Raw genomic sequence first — 20,279 nt, 5'->3', positions numbered from 1 at the left:
GGGCCACTCTTCATTGCAGTACGCAGGCCTCTCACTATCGCGGCCTCTCGTTGCGGAGCACAGGCTCCAGACGCACAGGCTCAGTAGTTGTGGCTCACGGGCCTAGTTGCTCCGTGGCATGTGGGATCCTCCCAGACCAGGGCTCGAACCCATGTCCCCTGCATTAGCAGGCAGATTCTCAACCACAGCGCCACCAGGGAAGCCTCTGGGATGTTAATTTAACTAAACTGTAACATCATAGTTCTAGAATGAAAATTGAAATTTAGTATGTAATTCCTAAATTTGTCTATAGTATGTCTTCATGTAAGATGTTGGAATCCTGGGATTTGAGAATTAGATGGCATCTTAGAAACCATCTAGTGGCATCTTCTACCTAATAAGAGAATCATTCTATAACATTCCTAACTTGGTTAAGTATTTTGCCCTACCTCCCCTTTTTTGGGACCCTTATTTTCCGTTGAGGCTTCTGCTTTGCAGGTATTTGCTTTTTGGTGTGGCTTTATGAGGCCTGCTTCCATGCGACTTTATTTGGATCTTTCAGTTTCCTTTTTATTCAGACATTTGAGAGCAACTGCTATCTTTCCTTTCTTGTACTAAGTGTCCTGAGACTTTCCTCATACAACTATTTTTACATCTCATGCCATCCTACTTTCCTCTGGATATCTGGATATCAGTGCCCTCTTTAAATGATAAGGTCAGGATATTCTAGATGTTTTAGTAGCAAAGAGGCTAGTAATTCCTTTGCTCTGAATACTCCTTTCTAACCTAGTTTTTCTTTTTTTTGTAAGTAATATAATTAAAATCCACGTAGTCTTAGTGTGACCTATTGTAAGGAAATTCTTTTTTTTCTTTTTAAACAGCTTTTAAAAATTATTATGGAAATTTTTAGACAGAAATGTAGGGAGAGTAGTGTAACGAATACCCGTATATCCTATCACCTAGATTTAGTCATTAGTAAGAGATGAGGCAGTAGTATGGTACATTTTTGTGTTCAAATAAAATTATACCTACTATCCAGATGCATTCTGTACCTCAGAATAGATTGTCCAAATTTGTTTGGTTCCTGTGGTAAGATTCCAGATGATGAGGGACTCATCTGAAACTTTATCCAAATCTATTTGTTACCGAGTTCAGACAGTGGAAGTTTCCTGTATCTTAAAGTAAATTACAGGCATGGCATTTCCCCCGTGAATATTTCAATATGCATGTCTGAAAAATAAGCATAATTGTCTACATGACCACTCTCTTATTTCACCTAACAAAATTAACAGTAATTCCCTAATGTCATCTATCATACTCACATTTCCTCTTACAACTGTTTTGTTCAAACCAGGAACCAATCAAGGACCATGATATACAGATGTTTTATTCACTTTATTTTTTTATTGGAGTATAGTTGCTTTACAATGTCGTGTTAGTTTCTGCTGTACAATGAAGTGAATCAGGTATGTGTTTACATATATCCCCTCCCTCTTGGACCTCCCTCCCACCCCCCCCATCCCACCCATCTAGGTCATCACAGAGCACCAAGCTGAACTCCCTGTGCTATACAGCAGGTTCCCACTAGCTACCTATTTACACATGGTAATGTATTTGTGTCAAACCTAATCTTCCAGTTCATCCCACCCTCCCCTTCACCCCCCCCCCGCAGTGCCCACACATCCGTTCTCTATGCCTGCGTTACTATTCCTGCCCTGCAGATCCGTTCATCTGTACCATTTTTCTAGATTCCACATATATGTGTTAATATACAATATTTGTTTTTCTCTTTCTGACTTACTTTACTCTGTATGACAGACTCTAGATAAAAATGTGAGCTTTACATTTATTAGCATTAAATTTTATTTTATCGCTGTTGCCCCATTGCACTAGTGTAGGAATCTGCAGACTTTTTCTTAAAGGACCAGATAGTAACTATTGTAGGCTTATAGGTCATTTGGTTTTTGTCACAACTACTCAGCTCTGCCACAGAGTCATTATGTAAATACATGAGCATGGCTGTGTTTCAGTATGACTTTTTTTTTTTTTTTTTTTAACAAATCAGGCCCTGGCCCATTGGTTGTAGTTTGCTGACCCCTGCCTAACCTCTTATGATCTCTGTTTTTTTTCTGTTAATGTGACTGTTCTCAAGTTTTGTGTCAATTCACTAAATCATACTATCTGGTTGTGATATTCTACTACCTGTGGATCCATTAAACAGTTATAGCTACCATTTAGTGAACACGTGCTGTATGCTATGTACTTGACATAAATAATCATATTTAATCCTTAAAAGCACCCGGGGAGATGCAGTGATGTTATCACCGATTTTCAGAAGAAAAAATTAAGACTTAGAAAGAGGTCAGGTAACTTACCCAGTATCACACACCTAAATGTAAACACTAAGTCACCCTACCCTTTTGTAAGGTTTATGCTGTACTATTAAACAGATATGAAAGAAGACCCTCTTTCTAAAAGGCTTTTGTCCATCTTAGTCAGAGGCATGTGTTGAGAGACGATCGAGTAATCTGTTGGGGTCAGGAACACAAAATCTCTCTTTCCTAAGCTGCTATTTGGGGGGCTTTATAAAGATGGCGTATCTTATTTGTAGAAGAATGATCTCTAGGACACCACCTGGGTTCACACTGTGTTTGCAGTTGGACTATATCCAGTCTTTCCCTCCTTCTGCCATTTCTCAAATCATGGACAGTAGTTCCGTGGTTAAACCTTTGAGGACCCACACCCACAGTATCCTCAGATGCAACTTAAGGACACTTAAAAGTAGCTAGAATCTACTTTTCTGTATTCTAATGTTTATTTTATTCTTTTGGCTTTTAGTTAGATTTTTAGGGTTATTTTTGCATTGTTTTTATAACAGTGTTTATTGTGCCCTTTTAGTTTAAAATGTCTTTCCTGGTGTGGAAAATTTTAAATGTAGTAGTCTCGGATGTAATTTGTCTTAAAAACCAGGAGGTGGCGATGTTTTCCAGGTGATGCTTTAAGGTTGTAGTTGGAATACCACTGGAAAGAGGATCTAACTTGTCCATAAAAGTCAGTGAGGAGGGAAGAAGCTGTTTCAACTTCAATAATGCATTTTTTTAATACAGTGCTAGAAATATGTTATTTCTTGAAGTAGGACAGCTTCAGTTTTCAACTTTGCTTTTTATTAGAAGGAAATATTTGACAAACACATGTTAGGCATTTACTTGAGAAACAGGACAAAACACCTTATTAAACCATATCTTAATATTAGGCCTTAGGCAGTGGGGAAATTACCAAAGTCACTCTGTTGCCAATTCTCTGAATAGAATAATTGTTAACATTTTGGCATTTTTAGTACATACAGAGATATATAAACCAAAATGAACTCTATCAAACATATATTTATTTTTTACATAATGAACCTCCATCTACATCCATGTAGTTGTAATTTATAAAGTCTGTTCAGTAGTCTCTTATATGAGACTGCTATACTTTATTTAACCAATCCCTTCTAGATAGGCACATAGGCTTCTGTTATTAACAGAATTGCAGTGTATATAATCTTATTTATACTTTGCTCAGTTGAATAATTTCTCAAGATGCATTCTTAATGGTTGACTGAAATTCATCATATACACATATTTTTAATTATTTGAATACACACTGCCAGATTATCTCCTGTAGATATTGTTCCAAATTATAAGAGAATGCTGCTTTACTTACATCTTCATCAGCAGTGTTTGATGCTTACCAGTATAAATAGTGGTATCTCATTCTTTTAAGTTAGCACTTCCTCATTACCAATAAATTTAAAAACTATATATGTCTAAAGGCAAAGAATTTCTAAATAAATAGCTAATTAGTCTAATAAAAATAATAATGGAAATGTAAATATTGTTAGAATCAAGGGATAATGAAAACATAATATATCCAACTTCAGATGTACCGAAAGCACTTGGTTATAATCGCCTTAAATGTTCATACGAGAATAGAGAAAAAGTTCAAAACTGAAGTATTAAGCATCCAACTTACTTTCCAATATAAGAAATTAGGAAAAAAATAGATCTGTAGAAGGAAGGAAATAATGAACATAAGGCAAAAAAATTAATAAAGAGGATCAACTAACTGCCAATAGTTTGTCCTTTGAAGAAAGAAAAAATAGAAAAACTTTTCAGCAAGATTGATTATAGGAAGAAAAGCAGGGATAAATGATACTATGATGAAAAAGACATAAGTATACTAAAGTTGAGTTTTTAAAATTTGTAAGAAAACCATGAAGAATTGTATGCCATAAAATTTTAAATTTTAGAAGAAATGGAAAATGCCCCAAGAAAATTTAATTTAGGAAAACTGATTAAAGAAGAAATAGAAGACATCAAATGTCTTAAAACTCTTAAGTTGAATTAATCTTTTAAAATCCCCCAAGGAAACACGAAACAGGTCCACACAATTTTCAGATAAGTTCTTCTAAAACTGTCTTCCAGATAATTTTTTTTTTTAAAAAGAAGAAGAAACCTCACAACAAGTAACTCAATTTCGTTTCTTTTTATGGCTGAATAATATTCCATTGTATATATGTGGCACATCTTCTTTATCTATTCATCTGTCAGTGGACACTTAGGTTGCTTCCATGTCCTGGCTATTGTAAATAGTGCTGCAATGAACATTGTGGTACATGACTCTTTTTGAATTATGGTAAGTCAGAAAGAGAAAAACAAATAGTATGTAAACACATATATATGGAATCTAAAAAAAAAACACGGTTCTGATGAACCTAGGGTCAGGACAGGAATAAAGATGCAGATGTAGAGAATGGACTTGAGGACATGGGGAAGGGGAAGGGGAAGCTGGGACGAAGTGAGAGAGTGGCATGAACATATATACACTACCAAATGTGAAATAGAAAGCTAGTGGGAAGCAGCTGCATAGCACAGGGAGATCAGCTTGGTGCTTTTTGACCACCTAGAGGGATGGGATAGGAGGGAGGGTGGGAGGGAGATGCAAGAGGGAGGGGATATGGGGATGTATGTATGCATATAGCTGATTCACTTTGTCAAACAGCAGAAACTAACACAACATTGTAAAGCAATTATACTCCAATAAAGATGTTAAAAAAAATAAAAACTGAAAAAAAAAAGAAACCAGCCTAACTTGTATAATAAGTCTAGTGTCACCTTGATACTCAAACCAGATAAAGACAGTCCAAGAAAGGAATATTATAGGCAAATTCTACTTACAAACATAGACATATCAGTCCTAACTGAAATATTAGCAAGCCAAATCCATCAGTGTATTTTTTTTGAAAACATGACTTACTGGGTTCAAGGACGTAATACATATGTCATAACTTTAAGAGGAATATATGAGAATGATAAAACAATTCAGCGAGAGTAGAGATTTTCTCCAGAGGGAAGGTATGACCATGTAATTTGGGAGAAGTGCATGAGGAGACATCAATTGTATTGTAAATTTTATTTTTTAAGCTGGGTGGTAAGTACATAGGTGTTCGCTTTTGCCATTTATGTATCTTAAGTATTTCATGCTATAGTGTCAGCAGGCTTAACAGCTTTGTAAGTTTAAATGCCACTCTAAAATACTATTTTTTGTGGAGTTGCTTAAACACATTTCCCTTGGAACTGTACAAACAAGTTTAAAAAGTTTTATGTGTAAACCATCATGAAATATAGTAAAGTGTACTACATATGCATTTTCATGGATATTATATTAAGGGAAAGAAAAAGACTCTTAGCTCTTCTTCATTTATATGAAAATGAGTGTCTTTGGAAGTAAAGTTTCAGACTTGCTTTTAGTTTTTAAAAAATTTTTCCATGCCTAGTATTAAAAGAAATAGTTTGGAATTCTAGGTAGATGAGAAATTTAATATAGGCTGAAGATTGAAATGTTGGATTTTCTAGCATTCATTCATCAAATAGTAAGAGAACATTTACTATATGCCAGATATGGTGCCGAGCCATGGGTGTGTACAAACATTTAAGATGTAGTCTTTGACTTTCAGAATTTAGTAGGTGAAATAAATGGTCCAGATGTTTAACTGTAGGTACCATAATAGTTACAAGCAATTTGGAATATTTCTTCCCTAGTGGGAATTAATTGTCCCCATGTTTTTTATAGTTGTGTGTGTGTGTGTGTGTGTGTTTAAACTGTGTTTAAAAAGTTATGTGTGTGTATTTTTAGGAATAAGCCTTTTGAACTACTTGAAGAGGTAATCAATTCATTCCTCTTTAATGCTGGCAATAAAGTTTCCTCAGGTAGAATTTTTTACCCATTGATAAATGATTTAGCTTCACTCGAAATTGAAAGGGGTATGATAGGCTGTCAGATGCTCTGTAGAAGTTGAGATTTGTCTCTTTCACTGGATTGCCATTTGAATTATCCTATTTAAAAGTGATATGAAATGCTTTAGCTTTAAGAAGTTAATCTTTGTTAATATTTAGTACTACTCAGATAAACTGCAAATGGGCCTCTTTTTTTTTTTTGGTACTGCTTGAAAAAGGTGGAATCTTTCATGTAGTATGCCTTGCCTCTTTTTTTTTTTCTTAAATACTGACTTCTTCATATTTTATCCTTGATTTAAAACCTATTAAAGCAATGATATATCTTCTGAGACTGTTTGACAGCCTACTCATATAAAATATGAATACTTCCTAACTTATGATGATCTATGCCCATGACTTCATTTTTAGAATTTAAGTTGCTGATATATAGAAACAATCATCAATTTTGAGTTAATTTCAAATTAATTAAGGCTTCTTTGCATTCTCAAAGATTTGCTTTACCCCTTCTTTCTTGACTTATTTTTTACTTTATATGTTATCCTTGTATTTTCTCTCAGACAGTTCAACAGTTTAATACTCAGAGTAGTAGATCTGAGTCAATTTGTTTTAGCCTGTTTGTTGTAAAAAGTCTATGTGAAACAGTAAATTTGACATAGTTTCTTCATATGTAATTTCTCTGTTAAGTAGTGCTTTTTGTGGCCTCTTATCATGGGATGTGTGTCAGTCAGGCTGCATGTAACTAAAGTCCACCATGGGGGCTTAAGAGAGAAATTGATTTTTCTCTCACATTTGTAAAGTCTAGAATTAGAAAGTACAGGGCTAGTAAGGAGTTTCACAGTATCAGGGACTCGGGCTGCTTCTGTCTTACTGTTCTTCCATACTCATCTCATAATCTCATGATCCCAAATGGCTTCTTGAGTTCCAGCTCTCACGTGCAGACTCCATGCAGCAAGAATGAAGAAGAGCAGAAAGGCAAAAGGGTCTTCACTGGTTAATTTGGTCCCTCTAAGCAGACTTCTCAAAAGACACAAAACCATTCATTTTACATTTCTTCGACCAGTACAGAGTGACCTTAATAGATGTTGGGGTGAGCAGCCGGGAGCCTCTACCTCACAGTTATTTCCTAATTTTAATAGGAAAATAGCAGGTGGCTCAATATCTGGGTTGTGATGTAATCGTGGGAAGTAATGCTAAGAAACCTCTGCTCTGCCTGTAGATTTGAACTTATTTTTATCCCTAATCACTGTTATTTTTGTGTTATTATTTTCCAAGTATATGTGCTAAGTACTTTTCATACATTTTATATAATTCCCATAGCACTGTCTGGTAGGCACTGTCTATTCCATGTCACAGGTGAGAAAACCAAGACACAGACAGAATGCATAACTGGCCTAAGTCCTGAGAACTAGTCGGTGGTGCGTCAAACATGGAGTCTGCACTTAAGATCACCACTGATAACTGTTTCTGTCCTCTGCTTATTAATCTGTCCACCTATATATCTATCCCTCAGACTCCACTGCCACCCCTGACCCGCCTCTTGTACATAAGAATCATATGAGGTTGCTCAAACATACACAAAGAACAGAAAAACAAAAAGATAAGCAGATTGAAGGGAATATAAGAGTGAGAAAATAGAATGACGTTGAGGTTCAAGTAATACACAGAGTTCAATGCTATATGATCCTATAGAGATGCTAAAAGTTTCGGTCTGACTTCTCATTGTGTCCTACAGAAACTAAAAGGCAGGAAAACAAAACTGAATTTTTTTTATTTGGACTCTTGGCTTCTTCATTTTTTAGTCATATAATAGCTTGAGTCTTTAGTCATATAATAACTTGAATCCGTATAAAGAATCCTAGTTCATTTTCATATTGTGGCTTCAAGGAATTGTAAAGATAATTATAATAGTATTGTTACTATTTTCTGATTTTCTCTTTGTGGGGTAGGTAAGCTGAATTACCATTACTTATTTTTTAAGATGTGGAAACTCAGAGAATATTTTAGCTGGACATGGATCATGTGCTTAGTAAAAACAAGGGCTTGTTCTTATTTGTTTATAGAAATTCAAACAGTTTTGAAAAAGTATATATTTTGGAAGATTGGGATCTTGATAAAAATGCTGTTGTGCTAAGTAACTGTTAGAGCTCCCCCGTACACACAAAAAGGTTTGTGAGCTCCTTCAGGACAAAAGACCTCGCCTTATTCCTTTTTTCCTCCAGTGTCCTCAGTGTATGGAGGTGTTCAGTAAGTGAATAAAGAATGAGTGACTAGTAAGTGAGAAAAGTCTGTTAATAAATGTTATAATTAATATTGCTGCCTCTTTAAACTTAAGTCAATGGCTGTACCCGAAATAGTGGAAAAGTAGGTCATTCTTTTTATAGCCCTTGCAGGTTGTATGAGGTGGGTTATAGTACCATTAATAGTTGGACATTGGGACCACAAAGTCCAGCCCTTGAACATGGTGTGTTTGGAGAATGGCCATAACTGCAATATGCCTGGAGCATGGTGGTTGTAAAGGCGAGTTGCTGCAGATACGTCTGGCAAGCTCCTGGCATGTAAAAGTTACTGATTAATTTTAAGGAATGAAAGTTAGGTCCAGATTTGGAAGGATTTTATATGACATGTTATCTTTTAAAAAGTGACATTTTTCGTGGGGAGAAGAAAGGATATGATTTGATTTGAGTACCATTTGAACAATAAGTAATGAGATCAACTTCTTGCATTTTAGTGATCAAGATTACTTGTGAACAATATATTAACAAAACATTTGAGTTTAATTATTTTATTTTGTTTTGTTTCTTAGGATGTGATCTTCGTGGTGGGAAGCTAAGTTTTTAAACTACCCCAATGGATGCAGACAGTGATGTTGCACTGGACATTCTAATTACAAATGTAGTCTGTGTTTTTAGAACAAGATGCCATTTGAACTTAAGGAAGATTGCTTTGGAGGGAGCAAATGTAATTTATAAGCGTGACGTTGGAGTGAGTATCTGAATTTTGTCGCGTGTGCTACATTAGCCTAATTTTATAGTGCTGTGAAGATACTAAGTAAACAATGATGACACTACCTTATACATTTATTGTAAAAATTAAGAATGTGTATGAAGGCTCTAAAAATCAAATGCCAGTATACCTTGATAAGTTTTCATTAGTTCTTCATGCTAGAAACTAAGTAAAGATGAATTAAATTCAATTAAAAATTTCAGTGAATCACAATGAAAGGTTTTCAGGTTCATCAATAATGCCATCTTCACTTTAAAAAAGGAGCAAATATATCTGCTAAAAAGAGAGGAAAAGGCTTAATGCTGCGTTGGAACTTTAGCATGCCATATGGTAGAGAAGTCATTTTTTCTAGGAAGGTTAACTGAAAACTGAGTTGATGGACGAGCTGGTAGTGCAAGACAGTTAGATGTAGAATAAACTCGATGTTTCTCAGCCACAGCCACTTACGTATGAAATTTTATAATGTATTTTAGCTCAGATTTTATTTTGCATCTGTGGTAAGTTTTGTCTCCCCAGATTTAATAGCTTTCTAGTTTGATAATATGACATATGACAGAGAAAAGAAGGAACTAAAAAATGTAACAAGAGTTTTTAGAAGAAATGTCTCATTCATTTATTTGTTACGTATTCAGTAAACATTTATCTCTTTTATACATAATGGCCATATAATAAATATTGCCACAAATGAAAAGCTGCAGTGAAAATTTAAATTCACATTTTATCTTGGACCTTAGTCCTTGACCTATTTATACTCACACTGTAGGTAATTTCTTCTAAACCCATAGCTTTAAGTGCCTTTCGTTTCTAAGGAATCTAAAATTACATCTCCAGCTCCAGCATTCCTCCCGCATTCAGGATTTGCACATCGACCTTGAATATATAATGGGCATCTCAGCTGTAAGACACAGTATAAAGTAGTGGCAGGCACCAAGAAGCAGAGAAAAGCAGGGTTAGAAATCAGGGAGGGGTGAAGGGATGGGTACTTTGGTGGAATGATCAGGGAAGGCCTCTCTGTGGAGATGACATCTGGTGAGAGACCTGAATGAAGGGAGAACATTGAAGGAAGAATATTCCAGATGAAAGTAAGCTAGGCAAAGCTCCTGAGGTGTGGACAAGTTTGGCATGTTTGAGGATGCGTGCAAATTGCAAATTCCAGTTATATGAACAGAGTGGAACGAGAGTTGGAGTGTGTACATACATCCTTGTGGTACATTGATTTCAAGTATACAGTGAGAGATTTATACAGGCCTTGAATTTTTAATTGATTAAATGTCCTTTTGGATTAATACATTCTTTGTGTTCAGCGTGGTTCTTGATTTCAGAATGGGTGATTTGGAGAACAGTTATTTCAGTCTTGGGTAAGCTTGGCATAGTATTTAAACATGAAATGGCCACATAGAGTAGAACCGTGTGTGAAAATCAACACTTAACGTGTGTAATCAGGTTGTTGGAGTTCTGGTTGTCTTTTTTTGCAGAAAGTATTAATGAAGCTTAGAAAGCCTAGAATTACAGCTACGATTTGGTCCTCAGGAAAAATTATTTGCACTGGAGCAACAAGGTAAATGTTACTTGGGTTTTCAACTTTCATTTTTTAATTTCCCCCTCATGGGAAGGACATGTTTCTAGACTTAAAAACAAAATCACGTGTACAGTTTGTTGTGTTCCTCAGTATAAAATTTATTTCCTGTGTAACTGATCATCTTTTTCTTTCTTTCAAACCACAGTGAAGAAGAAGCTAAATTTGGTGCCAGACGTTTAGCCCGCAGTCTCCAGAAACTAGGATTTCAGGTAACGTTTTCAAAAGCTATCCGAGCTGCAGATACTCAAGGATTTATTTTTGTAAAGTTAACTTTTTTTTAACGGACTAAAGAAATCTCCACAGAAAGTCCTCTTACAATTGACCTTTTTCTACATTGTATAATACTGTCCTTCAACACAAAAATTTAGTGGCAGACCTTGCCCGTGTGGGTATTTGTCAGGAATCCTGGCTTTTTCCCAAATCCTTTCCCCGTAGAGAGAGAGAGAGAGAGAGACTTGTTTCCTTACAGATGAACTGCCTTTTCAACTCTTTACATTTTTCACTTCTCACAAAAAAAAAAAAAAATTCTGTTTTTGATCATCCCAGGAATGCTGTATCAGGATGATGGGCGAGAGCTGCAGGACCCTGTTGACACGTACACACTGGTTAGCAGGCTCTCACACTTGTAAAATGACTGTTACTGGCAGGCCAGCCTTATCAAATGTAATTTTGTAGAGGCATGCATTTGAATAAAATTAATACATATCCTGGACTTGCTAGGTCACTTGGAAATGATGAGTAAATGAAAGAAAAAGATGAGCTGTGGTTTCTGAACAGGTGGGCCTAGGCAGTTTGGGATTTGGGTGGGAAGTAATGAGAGGTTGAGTTTCTCTCTGATGACTTTCAGTCTCCTCTGAGGTGGAAGGTGCTAGGAAGGCACTGAGGCGCTGGGCGGGCATGGGGGTGTTGGTGCTGGATGGGAGTGCAGGGTAGAGAGCCATGATTGACAGCGGGGCCACTGTGCACGTTTTGTGACTTTCTCCCACTGCCTTGTGCCAGTACTGAGTTGGAGGATAGTTCATCCAGACTTGTGGTTTTACTAGGGACAGTTGAAAAGATGACAGGGTAAAACCATTAAAATCTTGGTAGGAGTGGCTAAAGTTATTAATATTGAGAGGACATTATTTTCAGCCTTGGAGCCTCTTTTCTTAGCATAATATTAGAAATGTTGAGAGAAATCCCAGTGAGTTAAAAACAATTCTATCACACTATTCCTCATTTTGTCCCCCAAAAGAAAACAAACATCCAACTAAACTCACAGGAATGCCATTTTACCTGACTGCATATAAGAAAAAGTCTGGTGTTTGGAGCTCAGTGTCCACTACTTTCTGAGTTTTAAGTGATGGCTTTCCATTCTGACACTTCAAGGAGGACTCTGCTTTATTTTTTTCCTCACTGTTCTCCCTCTTATCCCAGTAGATTAAATATTAAATGGGTTTAAAGTATTGAAAAATTAAACTGAAATAAGATTGAGAAGACCCCAGATGTAGCACTTTGATCGTGCATTTATCTCAGGCTTTGTTTATTTTTTTAATGAACTTTTTGAGCCTTTTTCCCCCCTTTAATTATAGCATTAAGGAGTCCCCGATAACTTAAAACACTAAATCCACGCTTTAAATGTTTCTGTTTATCTTGTTTGTTCTTGTATTTAAGGATTACAATTCAATGATTAAGATTGCCACGATGAGCAGATTTTTTTTGTTTGTTTCAAAATAATTCATTCGTTTTACTTCTCTCCTGAAGGTAATATTTACAGATTTTAAGGTTGTTAACGTTTTGGCAGTATGTAACATGCCATTTGAAATACGTTTGCCAGAATTCACCAAGAACAATAGACCTCATGCCAGGTAGGTCTTTGAAGAATCAAGATAACTTAGCAAATTTGAAATTACTTGTCAGGCTTTCAGTATTTATATTAATTTTGGCTTTTTTTGCATAGTTACGAACCTGAACTTCATCCTGCTGTGTGTTATCGGATAAAATCTCTAAGAGCTACATTACAGATTTTTTCAACAGGAAGTATCACAGTAACAGGTATTTTATGATATTGAAACCAAGCTTGTCAATTATGGATTGAATGAGATAAGAGGTGTCCATACCGAAATAGCGATAAAGTCTGCTTTGTCCCTTTTAGCCACTTCCACCCTTCTAGGGGAACCAGTCTCCTCACTTTTAACACAGATTAGTTTAACCTGCTTTTATATACTATTTTGAAATCTTATGTATACTATTTTGTGTCGGTCTTCTTTATCTTCCTAATTACCCTAGTGAGATTCACCTGTATTGCTCCATGTAGCTGTAGATCAGCCATTCTTACTGCTATTTAGTACCCAGTACGTGAATATATTGTTCCATGGGCATTTGGATAGTTTTCAGTTTGGAATTAAAAATACTCTAGTATGTATTTTCATATATGATTTTTAAGTTTATGATATCTTGCATTTAAAATACTCAAGAGAAACCCATTCTATGAACTTCATAGAGGTTTTACATGAGCAAAATATTCATATATAATTGGTACCTATTTGGTATGTTTTATGTGTATTTTGTTATATCTTTTGAATTGTTTTAATTACTTGGAAGGGATAGTTTCAGAATACTAGGTAAGCATAGAGTCCAAGGGTTGTATTAGCATGCAGGGTGATTTTTTTTAATGGTACTGTCGTTATAAATTGTTCAGAGACATTACTTGATAGTCAGACCCAACCTCTGGCAAAACTGAGTTAAGGAAAATTTCTGTAGTGTCCTTGAATTTTCTTTTTATTCCTTCAATCCTTAGAGGAAAAGAAAAATTATTGACACCTGTAAGCCTTCAACAAAAAAGCTTTAGTTCTGATTCAGCCACGGATTTTCACATCTTCCTTGGAGACTTAAAGGCTCTTGCCAGAGTCATGCCTGAATCTTAAAAATGGGGGAGCAAGTCCATTTCTTTCCTTCTTTGGACTCTCTGTTTCTACACTTTGGAGCCCAGACCTCACAGAGGCTTCCAAATCTATTGGCAAGTCCCTACTAAGTATGGAAGAAAATAATGCATATGTAAAATATATATTAAATTAATAGATTTAAACAACACAGTAGCAAACTGAAGACCATTGACCTGGTTAATTAGTATGCATTACATATTAACCTCTGGAATACCCTATGAACTGTTAATTCGGTGGACATATACTGAGTGGTTCCCATGGGCAAAGCTCTACTCTGTGGAGGGACTGAGGTGAGTCAGGAAGGATCGGACAAGGGTATGACGTGGTCAGTACCTTCAGAGGGTCCACAGTGGATGCATATGTATGCTTTTTAGGATCTTTCAAAAGGTAAGTTTACGTTAGTAGAAAAAAACGTATTTATTCAGAATAAGTTTTATAAAAATATTTTTTCATTATCCTTTTTATATATTTTTTTAGCTATTTAGATGAAAGGCTACATATTTTTAAAGTCCTAGCATTATATAGATGAATTAATACATAACATAACCTCATCCCCTGGTGCTTCTTTTTTAACGGGCAGAGTAAGCTGTAAGGGTGAATGGCCAGATTAGTAATAAACATGTGAGTACCAAATAGTAGTAAATTTGTGGGGATGTTTAGACCGTGCAGTTTATAACAGCCCTCTGGTTTCCCAACGCTCTGGTAGCAGCTTTGTTTAGCTCTGCTGGGTTCCTTGATACTCCTGTGAGCTTCAGTCGTAGCCTAACCAAAAGCCAGACTACAGTGACCAAAATCATAATAGTTGTATAGTCCCGCTTGTTATTCCTTCCTTTAATAAGCATATTATAGTACTTTGTGATTGTGTGGTTTTTTATATACTCTCTTTTCACAATGGTGCCCTAAAACAAGATGAATATCATCATTTTGTGTTTGATTCCCTTTAATTGTCCATAAAAAATCTTATTCTCTTGGTTCTTGCTGTGACTGTGTGTATAATTATATAAGTGTAGATTTTTTTAAAACAACCTGATAAATTCTAAAGTACTTGGTTATTTGTAATTCTGGGAAATCAGCTTTTCCTAGTGCTCTTTTGCCTCTTCTCATGCCTTCCTCCATTGTGTTGTTACAGGGCCCAATGTAAAGGCCGTCGCTACTGCTGTGGAACAGGTATACCCATTTGTGTTTGAAAGCAGGAAAGAAATTTTGTAAGTCATCACGTAATTGGTTAGAATCCCAAACTGAGCACCTTTTAAAACCTGCTGCACATTGGACTCAAAACAAAAGGAAAACTGGACCAACAGTAATTGAGGAAATAGACTCTTTTATTCATTCACGGCTACAGTGTAAGCTCCAGTCCCTTTGGATTTTATTTCAAACCTTGCTGTAATATAAAAAGGAAGTTTACAAGACATGACGTTGCTGCTTTTACAAAAGGACATTCTATTTATTTTCGCAGTAATTTCATGTCCCCACGAGCAGAGCTGTCACAGTGTGCACTACCTTAAAGTGTTTTGTTGTTGTCATTATTTTTTTCCAGTTTGAGCTGATGTGTTTAATTTGTGAATAGTCTTTTACATTTTTGTATGCTGAATATGGGCACCAAAGAACCTGTAAAAGTTATCTTTTTCAATTGAATGTGCACAAATAAAAGTTTGGAAAAGATCACTCTTCATATCCATTCTATTCCCCATTTTCTATTTTAACAAAAATTGTATTCATAATTCTTTTTTTTTTTAATCTATGCAAGCTTAGACTTTTGCTAAAGTGTGTTGGCTTCTTTTTGAAGTGTATTTTGTAAATATATATATGCCACATGTGTATAGTATCTTTTAATGCTCTGTTACCAAATATCAAATAGGAATTTTTTTCTTGCAGATTAGAAATAAAAACATGTATATAAATTCTAGGGAACTGGAGTAGAACTTTATAAATTAAGCGTAATGTTTTATGTTGCTAATTTAACATGATAGAAAATGTTAACTATCTTTTAAAAGTCATAAAGTTGTAGTTTTAAAAAGAGAAACTCTTACCTACAAGATGAATATAAGAAAGAAGCTGTGATGGGTTGTACCTCATATGTACCTTTGTTATTCTGGAAAGACTCAACTCTGGTTATAGGAAAGTAAAAATCTTAGGTTGGTACTCAAGGCTTTACTAAGAGTCTCGTCAGAAGTTGAAACATTGTGCTGTTTTAGCAAGAAGTGCCCAAAAGCTGATTCTGTGCCACAGTGTAATTATACTACAGTTCAATTTGAACTTGAAAGCCATTTTGCAAGATAAGTCTTTCCCCTTGCTGTGTCTTATTTAATGAAGCTAAAGAGTGACTACTCAGTATACGGGATTGCTCCTCTTAAAGTTATAATAAATATGCATTTGTTAAACAGTGGCTCTCTGGCTCGCCCATGAGCCCAGGAATGGTAACATAGGATCAGGCTGCAGTGGTGCTTGGCCATTTGTGTTTAGGAGTTTAGTATTACTAACAATGATTTTACCTAGAAACAAAGCTGAGTGGAGAGTCATATTAGCTTCTCAGTTAAAATTAATAGAGGTAATAGTACAACACAATTTTCCACTAAAACCTTGAATTTCCAAAATGTTTTGAAACCTTTGTGAAAAATTGGAACATCTTAACCTCCATTTTCCCTACCATATTCTAAAATCTTGAAAGCTGCACTGAACAATATGTATTATTTTTTATGTTTATTTTTATCTTCTTTCTTCTCAATGCCTTCCCCTACCCTGCCTCTCACTCCCTCATAAGTTGGGGCCAATGGCTAACTTTTATATTTTCTTTCTTGGGAAAGACTTAATTGTGATTTTAAGACTTCTTTCTCATTTTTTACATTTGTGTTTATTTGCTTCATTTTGAGATCCAGTAGGATAGGCAACCTCAAAAAATATACAGAATAAAATTCAATGAAAGTTATAGGTTCTGGGCAGACTGTTTCAAAAATTTGAGGTTTTCCACTTAGATTTAATTAACAGTAATTAACTGACCTCCTGTTTGGCAGTGTTCACAAAAAAGAAATAGCGAAAAGGGGGAGAAACATGATTATACAGCCAAGGTGTAGATCCAGATGTTTGTTGTAATATTTTTCAGTATTCGAGTGACTTGAAAACTATGTAGATCAGTAACTCATCAAAATGCTGTCTCAGAAAAGAGGGAGAAAGACAATCTGACCGGGTCTGGTTTCAGGGCTGCTTGCTTGAGTATCTCCTGGCAAAGTGTCATGGGTGACCCACTATACTTAACAAAGTTGGTAAGCAATGAGTGTGTCTAATGTCTTCTGGCTTTTCACAAGTGCTGTACATTTTTTTATAAATAAAAACTGTGAATATATACATATAAATTATAAGTATTCCCCCTTTTTTATTTTTGAAAGTCAAAAAGCTCTAATTGGGTGCATATTGGGTAAAAATTAGTTTGAAAACAGAACTGTTTCATTATAGATTCTGGATAAGAAAAGAAAAATATAAGAGAGTGTTTAAGATACTGAAGTTGAAATCACTTAGTGATGAACCTACTAGGTTTATAACAGTTTCCTGCCCATTTACAATGTATGGCTAAGCCAAGAGATAGCTAAAGTATATACAGTGTTTGAACTGCACAGTGAAATATGTAACAATTTTGTTAAATATCTTACAATCTGTGATGCTTGGCAAAGAAAAAAAATTCATATTGATTACCTGTCTTAACCTTTTTTAATCTCAGCGTATGATTGCACTGAAGGTTCATAATAAATTTCTTAAATTGATCCTCTACAGAACACACTTTCCCTTCTTCCAAAACAAGTGAACGATGCATGTTCTAACTTGCATATGAAATGTACCATGCAGAATGAAGACTGCAAATCTCCCTTCCTCATAACTTCCCCTGCCAATTTTAATTTACATAGTATGTTTCAGCACCAGGACTTTTAGTCATTCTCCTGAGTTCCTGATAATACAGTTTTACTATTGCTTACACAGGTTGTAGTCAGATCACTTCATTATAAGGGAATGCAGTAGATCATATTTCCTTATATCAAACTGGGACACTTTGTTATGGGCCAATAGAAAAATTTCAAGGTGAATAAAAAAGGGCTTTTGACTCTTAGGATTCTCCTTTCTTCAGGTTAATCATATTTTTGTATTCTTTTTCAAGTTAGGTTGCTCAGTACTTTTTGTGTGTGTCTCCCATAGCTTATAATATTAGTCATTTAATGGGTTACTGCATAAGTGGTTTGAGATTCTTTATTGTAGATTTTCTATCATCGTATCCAAATTCTATTGGTAAAATGCCTCCCCACGTCTTAAAATTCAACTGGTGAAATACAGAAGAGAGCAATCCATTGTTGTGTGGGTGAAAACGCAAGTTTCTGGTACAGTCGGTGATCTCTGTTTCATCATAGAGAAGACCATATTGAGGGAATTGTCCCGATGTTTGGATGTCATTTATTATGTTTGCAGGCATCTGAAAGTCAGCATCAATTATAGCCTGTAGGCCATAACCTGAGGTAGTGATAATCCTGAGGAGTGTGAAGAATCACAGGAAACTATGGATCGCTATTAAGGTATCATGAAAGCCTTACAAAGAGAGAACTGTATAAGCTTGACTTAGTAACTCAAACCTAATTACTTACAGATTTGGATAAATAACCTAATGGCTTGATTTCTTTTCTCGTGTTTTACTAACAGCTACTTCTAAATAAATATGGTCCCAGGATTTTGAAATTGTCCTTTCTATTCGTATTTTTAAAAAATGGATGGAAAATGCTTATTTTTCTCAACTATTGCAGAGTTGTTTCTCTTAATATTTTATAATACTAATACCAAATTCATAAAAGGATATTTTGAATTACATTGTAGTTCCTAATTCATAAAATAGGATGTATAATCTTTATCCTTGTTGAACTGTAATTAGAAATTATCACTAAAATCCTAACCAGGACCCTATCCTAACCTAGAACATGTTTGCAATTGTCCACATTGTGTCCTGGTTCTTTTTTACACAAGACCCAGTGCAGGTAGTGTCTTGGTAGGCAAAAAACCATAAGCTTATGTTCAGACAACTTCTGTGTCTTAATAATAAAGCTGCAACTGGCCTCTATGCATACAAACCTTAAGGTAAAAGTTGTTCTCATCACTAGTTCATAGTCTTTCAAAGGCTGCTCTGTGAAGAAGGTGGAAGATAACCAACCGGTATTATTTTTTAACCTGGTATTCTGCTCAGAGTAAGAAAGGGATCACTTGGGACCTTGTTCCTCACCTACCTTTCATGGTTCCTTTTGTGGGGGGTAGAGATTAAAGATTGTCTCTATAATTTCAGGGTGTACCTTTTAAACTAGCTCTGTGATACTGAAGAGAAAACATGGGAGTGGCCAATATGTATTGGCCAATATGTATGTAGGAAGACACCCTAAATGTTCTCATACTGTATCAACATTTGTAAGGTTTTGAGGCCATTAGGTCTCTGGAGAAAGCTGCCTTGGCTGTCCCCTACCCCGTAGCTTTTTAGACTCCAAGAACTGTTCTTGGGGTTTTCTTTTTTGAAGCTGTTTTGGCACTAATTCCTCTTGGTGATGACTCATAAAACAAATATTGTTTTTCACATAGTTCCTGAAAGAGAAAGAGGCACTAATGAAAATGTCATTCTTAATTTACAGTATTTGAAAATGTGCAGGCTATAATTTTTTAAATCACCCTGGGGCTTTAATGTTTTAGCACTGCAAAAGAAGACCAAGGTTTATTGCAAAGTTTCCACGTGTCATGAAATTCAGTGCACCACAGAACTTTGATCAATCTCATGCAAAGGGTAAGGTGGGGTGCCTTCTTCTCAGAACATAATCACGGCATTCCTGTCTGCAGGGAAGGATTCCAAGGATAGTCTTACATAGAACTACTGGAGATTACATCCCAGATCCTCTTTAATTTCTTCCCTTTTCTCAAACTCTGCTTACCAATATGCCTATCTATATTTATATCTACATATTCTGCTTTCTGCACTATCCCCTTGCCCCTGCATTAACAAATTCATTTCTGCAACATTATTCCCATCAGCATAAAAACATGCTCTAGTATTTTATGTGTATTTAAATAAACACCTTTGAACCTCTCTCTCCCCTTTCAAATGTCCTGTCCTATAATTTAATGAGTTCATCGAGTGGCTACAACATGCCAGGTGCTATGGATGGAGGAGATAAAGACTCTGGCTTTCAAGGAGCTTACCCTTTAACAGGAGCCAAGCACATAAGCCTATAATTTCAAGTAATAAGAGTGCTAAGGAGAAAAGTAAACCAAGAAAGGGAAAAAGAATGACTTAGTTGGGGTGTGGGGACTGTATCATACTGCTGGCATCTCTAAAGATTAGGTGGCATCTGATCAGAGACTGGAGTGAAGTTAGGGAGGGAACCATGTGAAGGATTGTAGCTAAGTGCTATGTTGCGGAAAGTCCGATATGGCTAGAGCATGGCGAGTACCTGAATGACAGACGTGAGGGAGGGGAGGGTAGCAGCCAGAGTTAAGGAGCTTGAATTT

General features: G+C 35.7%; 2 protein-coding genes across 4 annotated transcripts in view; one reads left to right on the top strand and one right to left on the bottom strand.

The window, feature by feature from the left end:
- Positions 1-15,428, top strand: part of LOC309811260 (TATA box-binding protein-like 1) — a 30,559-nt gene extending 15,131 nt beyond the window's left edge. Inside the window, exons 2-7 of one of the 2 annotated variants that reach the window (XM_082633849.1) lie at positions 9,167-9,239; positions 10,736-10,818; positions 10,985-11,048; positions 12,583-12,686; positions 12,779-12,873; positions 14,893-15,428. In XM_082633849.1, the coding sequence (XP_082489975.1) occupies positions 9,167-9,239; positions 10,736-10,818; positions 10,985-11,048; positions 12,583-12,686; positions 12,779-12,873; positions 14,893-14,972 (499 nt within the window). In that variant the 3' untranslated portion in view covers positions 14,973-15,428. Of the gene's footprint in view, positions 1-9,060; positions 9,240-10,735; positions 10,819-10,984; positions 11,049-12,582; positions 12,687-12,778; positions 12,874-14,892 lie in introns of both variants that reach the window. The other variant, XM_082633850.1, reaches the window with a different exon arrangement.
- A 153-nt stretch (positions 15,429-15,581) lies between these two features.
- SLC2A12 (solute carrier family 2 member 12) overlaps positions 15,582-20,279 on the bottom strand; it is a 60,623-nt gene continuing 55,925 nt past the window's right edge. The window contains exon 5 of one of the 2 annotated variants that reach the window (XM_082633847.1): positions 15,582-19,361. In XM_082633847.1, the coding sequence (XP_082489973.1) occupies positions 19,208-19,361 (154 nt within the window). In that variant the 3' untranslated portion in view covers positions 15,582-19,207. The remainder of the gene's footprint in view (positions 19,362-20,279) is intronic. The other variant, XM_082633848.1, reaches the window with a different exon arrangement.

This window comes from Mesoplodon mirus (assembly GCF_964341445.2).
Source record: "Mesoplodon mirus genome assembly, chromosome: 10".
Classification (NCBI taxonomy): Eukaryota; Metazoa; Chordata; class Mammalia; order Artiodactyla; family Ziphiidae; genus Mesoplodon; species Mesoplodon mirus.
Note: the sequence above shows the minus strand (reverse complement) of the source record. Positions and strands in the feature narration are given on the sequence as shown.